The sequence below is a fragment of the Toxorhynchites rutilus genome, chromosome 2 (assembly GCF_029784135.1).
Source record: "Toxorhynchites rutilus septentrionalis strain SRP chromosome 2, ASM2978413v1, whole genome shotgun sequence".
Taxonomy (NCBI): Eukaryota; Metazoa; Arthropoda; class Insecta; order Diptera; family Culicidae; genus Toxorhynchites; species Toxorhynchites rutilus.
In genome coordinates, this window is record NC_073745.1 from 82997832 (window position 1) to 83014120 (window position 16289).

Sequence of the window (16289 nt, forward strand, 5' to 3'; positions counted from 1 at the left end):
GTGAGTAAAAAGAGTGAACAAATGCCATGTAAAGTCAATTCATGCATTGTGATAGATTGTTTTTCGTTACAAGTAAATTTAATGACAGACCTTTTACGTTTGGTATGATGCTTAGGACAAAATATATGTACGGAAGAATTATCAACGTTTTATAAATCAGCCTAAGGCTGAAAATCTGTCTAATAAAGACAAAAAGAAATTATCAAACGATTAATTTATTTTACATTTTCCTCTGAAGTTTACATTTCTCAAGTGTTCGTACTTCTCGAACCGCAAATTTGCTTGAATCTGGAAAGTTCATTCGATTCTAGTATCTGCACGATTTTCCCAGGTTCCTAAGTTTAGAAGGTCGTGTTAGGACAGACATATTCCAGTCTGCACAAAGGCAAGCGAAGGCAAAAGTACTCGCAGTTTGCATTTATTTGCAGAGCCGATTTTTCCAGAAACCTTGGTTTTGAAGTCTGTGTTAGGGAAACACATTTCAATCGGAACAAAAACATCCCCGACTTGTATGAATTCGCAATGCCGATTTCCCCACGCTCCATGGATTTGAAGTCTGTGTTGGGGAAACACATTTCAGTCGGAACAAAAATACCCCCGACTTGCATGACTTTGAAATGCCGATTTCCTCCAGGCACCTTTGTTTAGAAATCTCTGTTAGGGAACACATTTCGGTGGGAACAAAAGCTCCCCTTACTTGCATGTGTTTGCAATGCCGATTTCTCCATCACTGCTTGGTTTTGAAGTCTGTGTTAGGGAACATTTTTCGGTGAGAACAAAAGTCCCCCTACTTTCATGTATTTGCAATGCCAATTTCCCCAAGGCTGCTTGGCTGTGTCGATGGCTGTGTTAGGGAAACCGTAAGTCGGGTCAATCAAAACGAGGCAGTTAGGGCGTTTAGATAACGCCTAATATTTTACAGTTATTATATTGTTTATCTAATAAAAATAACATTTTAATAGTGGCGATAGATGCGTAGAAATATTTCCTATCAATTGATGCAAACATCTTTCCGAACCAGTAAGAAATGTTCGAGTTATAAGCATTCGAAATCTTTCATTTTTTTCTGCATGTTCTGTGTTTAGGTTTTCATTTTACCCCCCATATATTCCGGTTAGACGTAGTCCCACGTCAAAACACATATTTCTCTCATGGGAAAATAATCTCCCGAAATTTTATAACATTTGGCAACCTTCACATCTTGCTCCCCTGTTATCTAGCACTTGGTCGGCGAAAATGCAGAAAGAAGAGTAAGAAGCCAGTTGTCACGTCTTGTCTTAGGTATATACGACTGCTCAGAGATAACTATTCTTAAATAGATTTGTGGAAAGGTACTTGGTTCGATTTCTACTCTGTTTCTGAAAGAAATGGACAACAAGCCGGGGAATTCGAGAAGGCATAGTCAATGGAGGTTGTGCTTGCTACACACATCTGTACGGTCCAATAAACGTGGACCCCGTACGAAGACTTAAAGAGACTTTCAGTCACATGGCCTAGTTCGTCTCTGAGGAAAACGGAATATAGAGAAGAAGAATAAACCACGAATTGGTGTATTTTTATGGCGTCCTCTGCATCCCGAAAGTCTTCAAGACCGGACATGTTGCTACACCCAAACTAGCGTTGTCAGAAAGCATTTCATTTTCGACAGAAAACATGCCATTTCGTGCCTTGAAGCGTCAAATAGGCAAATAATGTCATCTGTCCCCAACGCTGTAAAATGTTTGTATGTATGGAAGCATATATCTCTTTCTTTTTTTCTTTTTTCTTCTTTTTTGGGATTGCACCCAAAAAAAAAGTCCAAACGACGACAAAGGGGATCGAACCAAGGCCAGATAGAACGCAAGTCTGGTTTACACGACCACGCTGTCCACATGGCTAATGATGCTGTTCAGCAAATGCGTGATAATATTGCACCTGATTATAAAATGAAGTTGGAAAATATGTTTTCTAAGAGTAAAAAAGGAGCGCATGAATGATATCAATATCTATCTCGGTCTGGGCCGTGCATGTGGCAAAGTATACGGAAAGCTTATTTGGCTTTTGTTTCGCTCGCTCGTATTAATCTTATATTGCTGTACCATGTATATTATACAAATGCTTACCAGTATTTGAGAGTCATACCATTTTCTGTTATGTTATGTCTCATTCAAAGTGCTCCCGTGGCCGAGTGATTAGCGTCATAACTTACATGCCGGGTATTCGGGTTCGATTCCCGTTCTGGTCGGGGGAATTTTTCGTCAAAGAAATTTCCTCCGACTTGCACTGTGATCACGCGTATTCTAGAGCTTGCCACTCAGAATGCATTCAAGGCGTGTTATTTGGCATAGAAATCTCAACTAAGTACTAATAAAAATGACGCAAGTAATACTACGTTGAGATGGCGAAGTTCCTCTAGGAACGTTAGTGCCATTGAAGAAGAAGAAGATGTCTCATTCAATGTAATAAATCGGGATGACAAAACATTAGCTAAAAATCAATTTTGGGTGTAGAAAGCTGAACGAATTCCCGCTAAGATATTGTTCGTATTCAGATTCAGATGGGACAAGGACGATTTTCTTTCACGAATCAATTTGCCGCGTACACCCTTATTGGAAAATTACAGTCTTTATTTTAAACATTTCTTCATGACAAAAAATTGAGTTCGTTTCGGCGAATTCATTTCCACTTGGTAGTAAAACAGAAAACCCATACGCGCTAATGCTAATTCGTTTCCCCAGAGCGGAGGCATCTCCGACTGCTGTTAATTTCGCTAAAGTTATCTTATTACGGTATTGACTTTAAACTTGCAGTATTAGTTCCATGCCGTGCCTTATTTGTGGAATTCGATAGATTCAATTAAACTAGCGAGATGCGTCTGTGTGAGTATGTCAACTTCCTTTATGGCATATTGTTTCGTTATAATATAGGGACGCGCCTATATTGAATTCGTTCTTGTCACAAAAATTCAACTATCATAGATTTAACATTAGGACTCGAATAGGATTTATCTCCTCGTTGAAAATCACAATCAATTTCTAGTTGCTTTTAATTTGCTTTTGTGGTATGTCCATGTTTTGTCTAATAAGAAGCATTTTTGTTTCTTCTTCTAATTCGGGCTAAGGATTATTGTTTTGCTTTTTGCTCGAGTTCTTTCATGCTGATTCTCTTCTTATTCGGTTATTATCATGCATTGGATGGACATTGTCGATTTCATGATTGGTTGTTTATTATCGTTCGATTCACAAGCGAAATCATCTGCCTTTCTGCAGTGCTGCAGATGATTCGATTCGATACACGGAAATGTGTTCTATTTGTGATAGCAACAATATTTTTCTGTCTAGAGACTATTATCATGTCGATAGTTAGTTTAATTAGTTCTAAAGTTGATTATCATTTCGATAACGTAAAGTTTTGTTTTTTTCATTAAAGCTCATCAATGTGATCTGTGTGGATAAAAGATCGTTGTCTTTTTTTCTCATCCAATAAAATAACTTCACTGTATCTCGGCACCACAGAATTCCTCACTAGCTACATGTTTAATGCTTAAAAACAAAGCTACCTTCTGTTTCGTCCTATTTTTTTAAACTTATGTTTCCATACATAAAATAGAGAAATAAACATATTTGTTCAAAATTATACAAAACCAGGATTCCTTAACCTATTTCACAATTTATATACAGATCAAATGAGTGTTCTGTTTTTTACAGAACAAAAAACAACTTGACTGAATTGGTGACTATTGAGCCCAGCTTGTACAGCAAAGATTAAATCTGTAAAAACAACCGTTGATCGAATATCAAACTTACCTACCACAACGCTGCACTGGGACAACCGGTGCGTATTTCTAGAGGACGAGGGCATATGCCAAACCTCTAGAAACGCATTTGCTACTATTTTTTCAGCCGACATCATAACAAGTCCTGCACATTTGAGTCATCCTGAGTGTTCTGGAGAAGACCTTTCTTCTCCTCCGGTGCCGAACTGGTCGCGTTGAGCAGCGGGTGGTTGCTGTTGCCTGGCAACGTGGACAGATCCACGTGCACGTTCATCGCGCCGGCGTACATTGAATCGTACACGGGGTTGGCGAAATGAGCCTGGGAATAAAATGGATTGATTAGAGCAATGGAACTATTACTATGGATGGTGTTAGTGGGGAGACCTTTCACAATAAATTAATTCCATGATAACATTGCTTGCTATGTGTTTGCACAATAATCGCATCAGATGGAAATATAAGATTCAAATTTGGAAAAAAAAGTTGTGCATCACGCCAAACAAAATGAATCAATCAAATGTATGCCTTCAGACGCTCCCTAAAGCACCGTCGGACGTTACTGAAAAATCGTATCCCATGTTTTAAACTAACCGGGCAATCAATGAAACATAGGTTTGCTTGCGAGAGACCGCCGCTTTCGACGGTGGGTCGGTGGACGACTCGGAGACTTCGCCCCCATTACATTGACCTCAGAATGAATTTCATTACGGAAAAAAGTTGGCCTAGGGGAACGGACGGGATCTTGACGAATGTATACAAAAATACCATTGATGTCATTACTACCCTTTTCTTCTGTTTATCCAATGATGCCTAAGAAGACAAGGAGTCATCATCTATCATTTTTGAACACAAGCACAGGGCTAACTCGATTATATACAGTCTCGGATTTCTTTTCACTGTATATAATCGAAACCTGTAGATAATCTGGTCAAAAATTTAATTTTTCATTCGTTTTTTATGCATATACTTTTAGTATATGATTCATCCCCTTAAAGTAAGAAAACACCTTTCTCACATGATATTTTTTTTCCAGAATCTCTCATCCTTCTACGCATATGTTCGAACTTGTATCGTTCTAAATTTCGCTGCAATATTGATATATACAATTCCTGGTGGAAATTCAAGCAAAATCTTCAAAAATCACGATTTTTACTTCACTGTGCTTATAATAGCCACTTGAATTTCACCCAAACGTTGAAAGATTACAATTTTTTTTTTTGAAATAAGTCATAATTGAATCATATTTTTTTTTCAAACTGTATAAGGTAAATGATTTTTGTTTGTCCAGTCGAAAATATGATCATGGCTCGTCCACTTTTTTAAATGCTCTAATTTAGCACACCTTTTAAAATCAGGTATTCGAATGTTTCAAACATATAAATAAAATTGTCTTTTTCTTGATTTACAGTAGTTTTATAGTATATGTAGCCGTTTAGTATAAATTAAACACAAGAATACACAACACTTACATGCATTGAATTAAAACTTAAATCTAGGATTAAATAAGTAAAAATTATAACTGTTCTACATACAACGGTACACAAAATTGAGTATCTCTTGTCACTACACTACCACAAATAATAGTCATAACATAGATAACACAAACGAAAAGGAAACACTTAGAAAGGCATGTAGGAACAGATGAAACATTGCTACTAATATACACCAATAAAATTGCCGGCCAAGCTAGTAGCCAACCGAACTTGAACAAACATAGACGGTTAAAATTTTATATCATTTCTATTACTAAATAAATTACGTACAAAATGTACAAAAGGGAAGTCCTATAAGAACTGTGGAACTAGTGATACTATGCTGTTTACAGTATTAGATGAAAGAAAGTGGAACTAAAAGGAAAAAGTCGTTGTGCAATTCCTGGATTGTGTATTCCTGTTTTCTCCCAGCCAACGAACCAAGGAGAAGGTCTACATTTTGTGGTGCCGTGACCAGGATCAGCGGCTGGAGAAGGTCATTGAAATCGGTGGGACATTGTTCGGAGGAATAATAGAGGCTGTAGGCCAACGGAGCAACGGATTTGCTGTTGTAAGGCTCATCGACTGAGGATTTCACTCTCTCCTGCAACAACGGAAAGCTTATACCATCATCATACGCTAGTCGCCCTTCTGTCACACGGGAATAGTCGCGCAACAACGGATAGTAATCGTGATAGCAGTTGGAAAAAATAATACAAGGCCTATATTTCTCAGGCCACAGGTGAGTGGCATTCCAATTTGTTCGCGCAAACTTTCTGGTGCTTTGGAGTTTTTTTTGTTGCATATAAACTTGAAACGATTGCCGCTTGTGACGTCACACGACTCCATATTGCAACACTCGATAAGTCGTTCACTTGGAGAGGTTCATGAAACATTAATCGACTGGTGGTATACATACATCGCATTAAAAGCTGTATTCTACAAATCGCTGGATGGACTGCATATTTCGAAGCCGATATTTGGAGTTACATAATGATTTCATTCCTGGATATTCAAGGCCTATTGTGGACTGGCCTCAGGTGAGTGCCTGTCCAATCATTCACAAACTTTGAGTGGTGCTATATGGTATCTTCATTGAACATTTTTTCGGTACATCGTTGGCTACTATCGGAGGATCTTCGCATCCAGAACTAATTCGGTCAGCAGCAATTCCTGCTGACACTACGTGGCGGTACGATTCGTACTGGGAGGACAATTGCATCTACTGCATTTACTGGAAACAACTTGGAGTTGGATTTGATCAACGGCGGGAAAAACGTGACGACATTCATCTCGCGCTCTACAACAACGGAAGGATACGTAAATTTTTACATTGGAGGACACTGTGCTGCAACACAGTCTGCACTGCTGGTTGCACTTTTCGGCATTTATTCGGAAGCAATATATTTTCTTGGATTGCGACGACGATTATTTCACGTTTAACTACTGCACACTACTGCTGCATTTATTTGAATTCAAGGCCTTGTTGAGACAGGGCTCAGGTGAGTACCTGTCCAACGATTTACGTGGTAACTTGCAGTGCTTCTTGGTTGGTTTTCTTTCTATTTTTCGATCGTCATCGTTCATATTTCGATTTGCTGTTCTGGTAGTGGTTGTGGTAATGACTGAGAAAAAAATAAAAGAAAGGGTCAAAAAGCGGGAGCGGATTATCGCTTCTTTAAAGCGACATGCTCAATTTCTAGAGGATTTTGATCCAAATACGCATACGGGGGAAGTCCAATCGAGGTTGGACAAAATCGAGGCAAAATTCGAAGAATTCGAGGAGGTGCAAGAGGATATCGCTGAGCTAGATGAAAGGGGTGCTTATGAGGAGGATTGCAATAAAGCTTATTCCGAATTCGGGAAGCTGTACTACGGGCTACGGGCTGCCTTGCAGAAAAATTAACGAGGGAAACAGAGGTTCCAGATTTAAACAGTACTATCGGGAGGAATGGTCACACTGTAGGAGCACATACTGGAGTACGACTGCCGCAGATATCATTGCCGGAATTCAACGGCGACTACAAAGGGTGGTTGTCATTCAAATCGACATACGTGTCGCTGATCCATGAGTCAGGGGAGCTCAGTGACGTTCAAAAGTTCCATTATCTCAAGTCAGCGTTGAAGAGGGAAGCAGCTAAACTCATCGAGTCACTCGCACTTACCAACGATAACTATCCCATCGCATGGGATACGATTACGAAGCGGTACTCTAATGAGTATCTGCTGAAGAAAAGGCATCTTCAAGCGCTAATGGAGTACCCAAAGGTAGAGAGGGGGTCGTCATCGGCAATTCATACATTGGTCGACGAATTCGAACAGCGGCTAAAGATCCTGAAACAACTAGGAGAGAAGACGGAACATTGGGGTGCAATGATAGTGCACTGGATGTGTTCCAAATTGGACATGAAGACGCTCCAGTTATGGGAGGATCACGCGGCTTCAACAAAGGATCCGTCATTCACGATTCTGGTGAATTTCCTAGAGAAGCGAACAAGGGTATTGGAAGCGGTTTCATCGAACGTCGAATTGAAAGGTCAACGGCTGCAGAGGGTGGCAGATAGACGTCAGAGAGTAGTAGCTCATTCCGCTCCCGAAAATGAGAAGAATGGTTCAGTCTGCTGTTGTTGTGGGGACTTGCACTACTTGGGTCGATGTGGCAAGTTCAGTAGAATGACACTGAAAGAAAAATTGCAGTTCGTGAACAGCAAACGGTTGTGTAGCAACTGCTTAAAGTCTGAGCGTTGGGTGCGTGATTGCAGTTCAAAATTCAGTTGTCGAGACTGTGGAAAGAAACACAATTCACTGATCCATCCAGGATTTCCTACGAGCAGTGGTAGTATCGGTAACAATGTTAAACCGCTTGGCAAATCAGAGAATAAACGAAACGACAATACGATAGCAACAAATTTAGCGACCAACGAGGATGAGTCTGAGAATGAGGAAGAGGGAATTGACGATCAAGGTACGGTTGGAGCATACAACGTAGGGACCAAAGGTGGTAATATCTCTAGCGTATTTTTGTCTACCGTTGTTCTGGTCATACGTGATCAACACGGAGGCAAACATTTGGCCCGAGCATTGCTTGACAGCGGCTCGCAAGCAAACATTTTGAGTGAAAGACTCTGTCAGACACTCGGCCTGAAGCGACGCACGATAAACGTACCAATTAACGAAATTGGTCATTCCGAAACACGAGCAAGATTCTTGGTGACCACAACTATCAGTTCTAGGGTACAGGATTTCTCAATGGGCATGGAATTTCTGGTTCTTCAGAAGGTTACGTCAGAACTACCATCGGCACACATACCGGTGGCACATTGGAGGATTCCAAATGGAATTCAATTGGCTGATCCGAACATCAATGTCAGTAATCGGATCGATATTTTGATTGGAGCGGAGCACTTCTATCGGTTCCTTTTCGAGAGTGGAATGAAACAGATTACATTAGGGCCAGGTTTGCCGATGCTTATAAACTCCGTATTTCGTTGGATTGTAACGGGAAAGGTTTCAGAAGCGCAGAGTAAGGTGGTTAATTGCTGTTTAGCGACAGCATCGGATAATTTGGAGATCCAGCTACAGAAGTTTTGGGAAATCGAGAGCATTGAAGATCGAGTGGCTTGGTCAAAAGAGGAGCAAGACATCGAAGATCACTTTTCAAAAACATTCAGTCGCACAAGGGACGGTCGGTACGTCGTACGTTTACCGAGGCAGGTCAATTTTGATCAACTTTTGGGTAACTCTCGCACTATGGCACTATCACGATTCAACAGGTTAGAAAAGCAATTGGAACGGAATCCAGAAATGCGTTTGCAGTACAATGCATTTATGCAAGATTATTTGGATCTCGGACACATGAGAGAGATAACTGAAGAGGAGATCCATGAGGAGACAGCGGCAACGAGTGCTAAAAGGGTATATTACCTACCGCACCATGCGGTATTTAAAGATTCCAGCACTACGACAAAGGTGCGCGTCGTATTTGATGGTTCGGCCAGCACGGATAGTGGTTATTCCCTGAACGACGCCCTTCTAAAGGGTCCTATAATTCAGGATGTGCTCCTCAGCCTGCTCCTTCGGTTTCGTAAATATGAAGTAGCACTTGTTGGTGACACGGAAAAAATGTACCGGCAAGTGCGTGTACACAATGATGACACCGGATTACAGCACATCTTCTTCCGGTTCTCACCGGATGAACCTATACGAGTTTTTGAGTTGACAACGGTAACTTATGGGTTGACGCCCTCGTCATTTTTAGCGATTCGCGCTCTTCATCAACTTGCGGCGGATGAAGGAGCAAAATACCCAGAAGCTGCTAAAGCTATAATAAGAGATTTTTACGTGGATGATTATATTGGTGGAGCATCCAGCGTGAATGAAGCCATTCAGCTTCAAAAGGACCTTGATACACTGATGAAAAAAGGCGGATTCACCTTACGCAAATGGTGTTCCAATAAGCCAGAAGTTCTAGCTGGCAACTCGGTCGAACATCTTGGGACTAATTTATCAGTTTCATTTGATATAAGTCCCGAGGAAAAGGTGAAAGCTCTGGGAATCACCTGAGAACCTGGGACGGACCAATTACGGTTCTACTATTGCATCACAGCAAGCGAGCAGGCATGGACGAGAAGGAACATTCTATCGTCTATAGCCAAGCTTTTTGACCCGTTGGGACTTATCTCACCGGTGATTATTGTGGCAAAAATGCTGATGCAAGAGCTCGCTCTGCTCACCTCAGGATGAGACTTGCCTGTTCCTGTCGACATTGAAAGAAAGTGGAAGACGTTCCACTCACAATTGGACAAAATTTCGGAATTAAGGATTAATCGTTTCGCATTCGTATCCAAATGGGTTGATATTCAGTTTCATAGTTTTGCTGATGCTTCTACCCTAGCCTACGGTACGTGTTTATACGTACGGACGACAGATGAAGCCGGGAACGTTAGAATTGAATTGTTATCGTCCAAAACACGTGTCGCTCCGCTAAAACGACTGACGTTACCTCGTCTTGAACATTGCGCCGCCATAGAGGATGCTCTGTTGCATTCGAAGGTAACTAAGGCTCTCTCATTGGAAAACGTACGCACGGTATTCTGGTCCGACAGTACAATTGTGCTACATTGGCTGAGAACTCCACCAAACTCATTACAAACGTTTGTGGCTAACAGAGTATCAATGATTCAAACCTACACCTACTCCCATTCTTGGCGACATGTAGCAGTAAAAGAATACCCGGCTGACTTGGTATCGCGTGGAATGACTATCGACGATTTTCTGCAAAGCCAGTTGTGGAAGAATGGACCCCCATGGTTGCGAAATAACACAGACACGTGTGGCCTAACTCAGCCGAAGACCAAAACATTCCTGATGAACAGTTGGAACTTCGTAAGGTTGTTCACAAGGTCACAGTGGAAGAACCACCTGATGAGCTGTTCAGATTACGGTCTTCATTACCTCCTCTACTACGAATTGTTGCTTATTGTCTCCGTTTTGCTCATCATTGTCGAAACCCGAACGATAGAAAGGATTCAATTATTCTGTTTCCTGATGAACTACAATTAGAGAAGATGGCGCTAACCCGCATCGCACAAGCCGAACGATTTCCAGACGAGATCAAATCTTTGCAACTATTATATAGTATTCCTGTTTTCTCCCAGCCAACGAACCAAGGAGAAGGTCTACAGTATATTTTTACGGAATCACATGGTTTAAAGAATTATAAAATACACCATCTATTGGTGTCAATGCGCCCCTGATTCGAGCAGACTTTTAATCGATAGATGATTATTTCGCACGTATTCAGACCTTTTCTGGATTATAACACTTAAAAATATTGTAAACATCATCCTTGCACACCATTTGTCTCAGATTTACATAGCTAAACCATTAAATTATCGCATTTCGATGAACTCAATTCTGATCATGAGTTGTCCAATTCAATAATGCTGTTTCGTCCACATGATTTCAATGGCAACCGCTTGGCGCGCTGCAGTTTGTTTATTGTGTCCTTCGTGCATATCAGAAATAAAGTTTCTCTATATTGAGTGTGATGAGGTGAACAGTTTCAAAATGCCCAAGAACATGCAATATTCTGAAGAAAGCCTAAATTATGAAAAGATCGATATGATGACAGTAAACTCGGACAATGATAAAAGCTACATCTAATTGAAAATTCGAATGTTTTCATTCAAAATTGGTGATTTCTAAAGCCGGACAAGCCATGATCATTTTGACGTAGGACTACGTCTAACCGGAAGATATAGGGGGTGAAATGGAAATCTAGGTACTGAATAAGTAGGAAAAAATGCAAGATTTGGAACGCTTATAACTCGAGCATTTCTCAATAGATCGCAAAGGTTTTTGCATCAATTGATAGGAAATATATCTACGCATCTATCATAACGAATAACATTTCATTTTTCTTGAGATAAATAATTGAATAATTGTGAAATATCAAGCATTGTTAAAATGCACTATGTGCCCATTTTTGTTTGGTCCATTTTGTGCTCCTCAAATCGTACCGACCAAAACGGGCAACCAGAGCAGCAGCGAAATAAAATGAAGCACGATTGGAAAGGAAAAAGAAAAAAATGAACGAAACATTCGTCGCAGTCTCACACATGCGTAATTCTCGAGCCAGCCAGTCAGCTTAAAAATCCTCGCTCCGCTGCCGTAACGATCCATTCTTTGTGTGGACACCGACTAGACAACATCGTTGCTGGACGGGCTGGACGGCGAGGGATCGAGTGCCTTTCTCAAGGCAAGAGGGCGGAGGTGGTAGCGCTGGAGTAGAATAGAGTAGAGTTTTCAAAGGGCCTTTCTCAAGGCTAAAGACGAATGAACTGCAAAAGTTTAAAGTCTCTATAATACAATACCTTCCTTCCGTAACGATCATTCTCATTCAAACCGTACACCACATCGGTTCGCATCACAACACATCAACAAACCAACCCAAGCAGCCATGTCTGGACATGGTAAAGGAGGAAAAGTGAAGGGAAAGGCAAAATCCCGCTCGAACCGTGTTGATCTGGAGTTCCCCGCAAGGGTAGCTAGGCCGAGCGCGTTAGTACCAGTGCACCAGTCCACCTAGCCGGCGTTATATAGTTTCGGCCGGCGAAGTGATCGAGCTGGCAAAGCTGCTTGCGACGATAAGAAAACCCGCATTCGGAACAGAACACATTCGGTTCGGTGGACATCAAGACAACAGGCAGTAGCAGCGAGTGGCGAGCGGCAAACGCAATCGCAAAACGGCAGCAGGTAGCAGAAGAAAAAGATGGGTGGGTAATGTCGGTGACATAACCGGAGTGACGTAGGACTATACAAAGGGGACAGCTTTTGCTAAATATATATTTTAAATATATTGTTTTATTTTCTTCTCCTACGTGAATACCTACCTATCTACCTGAAATATGGATTAGTTTACTGTTTACTCTTTATGAACATGTTGGAGGTTCTGAAAAGAACCTTTGGTGTTGTGTTTTTGCGTTTTTTTTACAAACTTGATTCTTGATTTTTTTCTGAAGGCTTTGTACTTATTAAATGTTCAACGTCGGGCATCATTCGGCGTATACACATATCGTACAATCAAAATGATGGCTGTGATAGGGAATGCATAGGTGGTCATCAGCTATATTTCACTATTGAGCACATTACCGTACCTTAAGCTGTGGTTTCGTAGACGAATGAATTGTAAGATTTGTAGTCTCCGCAAACAAAGTAAATAAAAATGAAAAAGAACTGAGGTTTTGGAGACGAACTCTACGATCTGTCGAGAAATAAACGAGCTATAAGCGTTCTGAAAAACCAACAGTAAATACAGGGACGGATGACCTTCGGATTAAAGTCCTTTAAAATAAGAACAGAGCAGCAGAAAATACATAGCTCATCGTGTTGCTCCTTAGTTATTTCTCTATGCAATGCAGATGTAACGTCAGTCAATTTTCAACATCAGTTATCAACCTAAGAAAGCAGTTCTCGCTACCGAGAAAATTCGTGAATGCCATCCTGCATACAATGTGTTGTAAATTGAAGCCACTTTTAATTCGGAGACCATGTATGGGTTTGTGAAAACTGAATGATCAATTTAAAAGACCCCAACCACCAATAAGTTCAAGAACAAGCATAAACAAAAAAATCACTTTATATTATATGTCATATTATGTCACTTTAGAATGCATTGGTATTGTGAAAAACTTTTAATAACTCTTCTTTGAAAGGTTTAATGGCCCTGAAAAGCGCCGTGTTTTACGGTGGCTGGTTTTGCCACCAAAGCAGTCTGTATAAACAAACTTTTTCTTTCTTCTACCTGCTGCCGTTTTGCGATTGCGTTTCCCACTCGCTGAAACTAGTTGTTGCCTTGATGAGCGCCGAACCGAAGCTGCTCTGTTCTTGATGCTTGTTTTCTGATTGTCGTGATCAGCTTTGCAAGCCAACTCGAGCACTCCGACGGCCGAAACTCTGTAATCGCTGTTAGGTATACTGGTGCTCCGGCACCAATCCGTTCGGCCTAGTTACCCTTGCGGAGCAATCAGTGAATGCGACCAACAGGGAACTGGAGACCTGCACGGTTCGAGTGAGACTTTGCCTTTCCCTTAACTTGTCCTCCCTTGTTACGTCCACGATGCCGATGCCGTACAACCACACGGGTTTACGGTTTGAAAGAAAATAAGATATTGTTTTGGGGTCTGCGTGTTTTATACTCTAGCGGTACACACTCACAGGATAGAGACAAATCGGCAGACTCAGCCAAAGGGGCGAGTCCAACGAGACGAACGAATGAGCGTTAAAAGGCAGCAATGGCAAAAAAAATACATTCATTACGATTTGTTCGCTCGTTGGATTCACATGCAGGCTAAAAAGGGTCCTTTTCAGGATCACAAAATTATCTTCAATCTAAAGAGTTTATTGTTTTGTTATCACTCGATATCCCCATCTTGTTCGGCTAAATCTTTCTGTTTAGCGATTGCGTTTGCCACTCGCCACAGCTTTCACAGTTGGAAAATTTCTTCCCATCCAGCTTGTGTCATATTGTACAGTAAATTACATTCAATGGCACGTCGCATTACCACCACTCAGTGTCGCATTGGAGGCGATTTTAACTTGTAATTGAACATTTGCGATGACAGTGGTACAGTGTCGACTTTCAATGTGGGGTCATAATTTGGACCCCGAACTCTAGTTTACAAAAATGTCCAACTAAATATGTCGCATTACAGGTCCGTCCAATTAGCTAAATGTCGAGATAAGTGTAAATTACTGTACTTTCAATCTAGAAGCAATTTAAGAATTGGTGAAAATCAATAAGCTCAGAACAACTGCCAAATTCACATACTCATCATATCCTGGCAAACAAATTATGAAAAAATCTATTTGTGTTTTATTATTATTTTGGATATTGTTTTAGAAAACATTGAACTGTATTTCCTAAACTCTTTTTTGGAAGGTTTAATGGCCCTGAAAAGCGCCTTGGAATGGTTCCTATTTAGAAAACTTAGTACTCGTGGTTTTGAAAAAACCCATTTCAAAAGCCCTCGATGCCGCCTTGTTCTGGATTTGTTTGCAGTTGATAAAGAACAAACTTTTTTCTTCTGCTACCTGATGCCGTTTTGCGATTGTGTTTGCCACTCGCCACTCGCTGCAACTGCCTGTTGTCTTGATGTCGCCGAACCGAATGTGTTCTGTTCCGAATGCGGGTTTTCTTATCGTCGCGAGCAGCTTTGCCAGCTAACTCGATCACTTCGGCGGCCGAAACTATATAACGCCGGCTAGGTAGACTGGTGCACTGGTACTAACGCGCTCGGCCTAGCTACCCTTGCGGGGAACTCCAAACCAACACGGTTCGAGCGGGATTTTGCCTTTCCCTTCACTTCTCCTCCTTTACCATGTCCATACATGGCTGCTTGGGTTGGTTTGTTGATGTGTTGTGATGCGAACTGATGTGGTGTACGGTTTGAATGAGAATGATCGTTACGGCAGCGGAGCGGGGATTTTTAAGCTGACTGTCTGGTTCGAGAATTACGCATGTGTGAGACTGCGACCATTGTTTCGTTCATTTTTTTCTTTTTCCTTTCCAATCGTGCTTCATTCTATTTTACTGCTGCTCTGGTTGCCCGTTTTGGTCGGTACGATTTGAGGAGCACAAAATGGACCAATCAAAAATGGGCACATAGTGCATTTGGACAATGCTTGATATTTCACAATTATTCAATTATTTATCTCAAGAAAAATGAAATGTTATTCGTTATGATAGATGCGTAGATATATTTCCTATCAATTGATGCAAAAACCTTTGCGATCTATTGAAAAATGCTCGAGTTATAAGCTTTCCAAATCTTGCATTTTTTCCTACTTGTTCAGTGCCTAGATTTCCATTTCACCCCCTATATTTTCCGGTTAGACGTAGTCCTACGTCAAAAAGTTTGTTCTTTATACAAACGGCCTTGGTGGCAAATCCAGAACAAGGCGGCATCGAGGGCGTTCGAAATGGTTTTTTTTCAAAACCACGAGTACTAAGTTTTCTAAATTGGGACCATTCCATAGAACAAGGCGCTTTTCAGGGCCATTAAACCTTCCATAAAAGAAGGAAATACAGTTCAATGCTTTCTAAAACAATATCCAAAATAATAATAAAACACAAATTGATTTTTTCATAATTTGTTTGCCAGGATATGATGAGTATGTGAATTTGGCAGTTGTTCTGAGCTTATTGATTTTCACCAACTCTTAAATTGCTTCTAGATTGAAAGTACAGTAATTTACACTTATCTCGACATTTAGCCAATTGGACGGACCTGTAATGCGACATATTTAGTTGGACATTATTGTAAACATAGAGTTCGGGGTCCAAATTATGACCACACATTGAATGTCGACACTGTACCACTGTCATCGCAAATGTTCAATTACAGGTTAAAATTACCTCCAATCCGATACTGAGTGGTGGTAATGCGACGTGCCATTGAATGTAATTTACTGTAAAATATGTCACAAGCTGGATGGGAAGAAATTTTCCAACTGTGAAAGCTGTGGCGAGTGGCAAATGCAATCGCTAAACAGAAAGGTTT

At 40.9% G+C, this 16289-nt stretch overlaps 1 protein-coding gene across 1 annotated transcript in view; it reads right to left on the minus strand.

The window, feature by feature from the left end:
- Positions 1-2585: 2585 nt before the first annotated feature.
- LOC129769908 (low-density lipoprotein receptor-related protein 1) overlaps positions 2586-16289 on the minus strand; it is a 274104-nt gene continuing 260400 nt past the window's right edge. Inside the window, exon 17 of the mRNA XM_055772444.1 lies at positions 2586-4073. Within this exon, the coding sequence (XP_055628419.1) occupies positions 3888-4073 (186 nt within the window). The 3' untranslated portion in view covers positions 2586-3887. The remainder of the gene's footprint in view (positions 4074-16289) is intronic.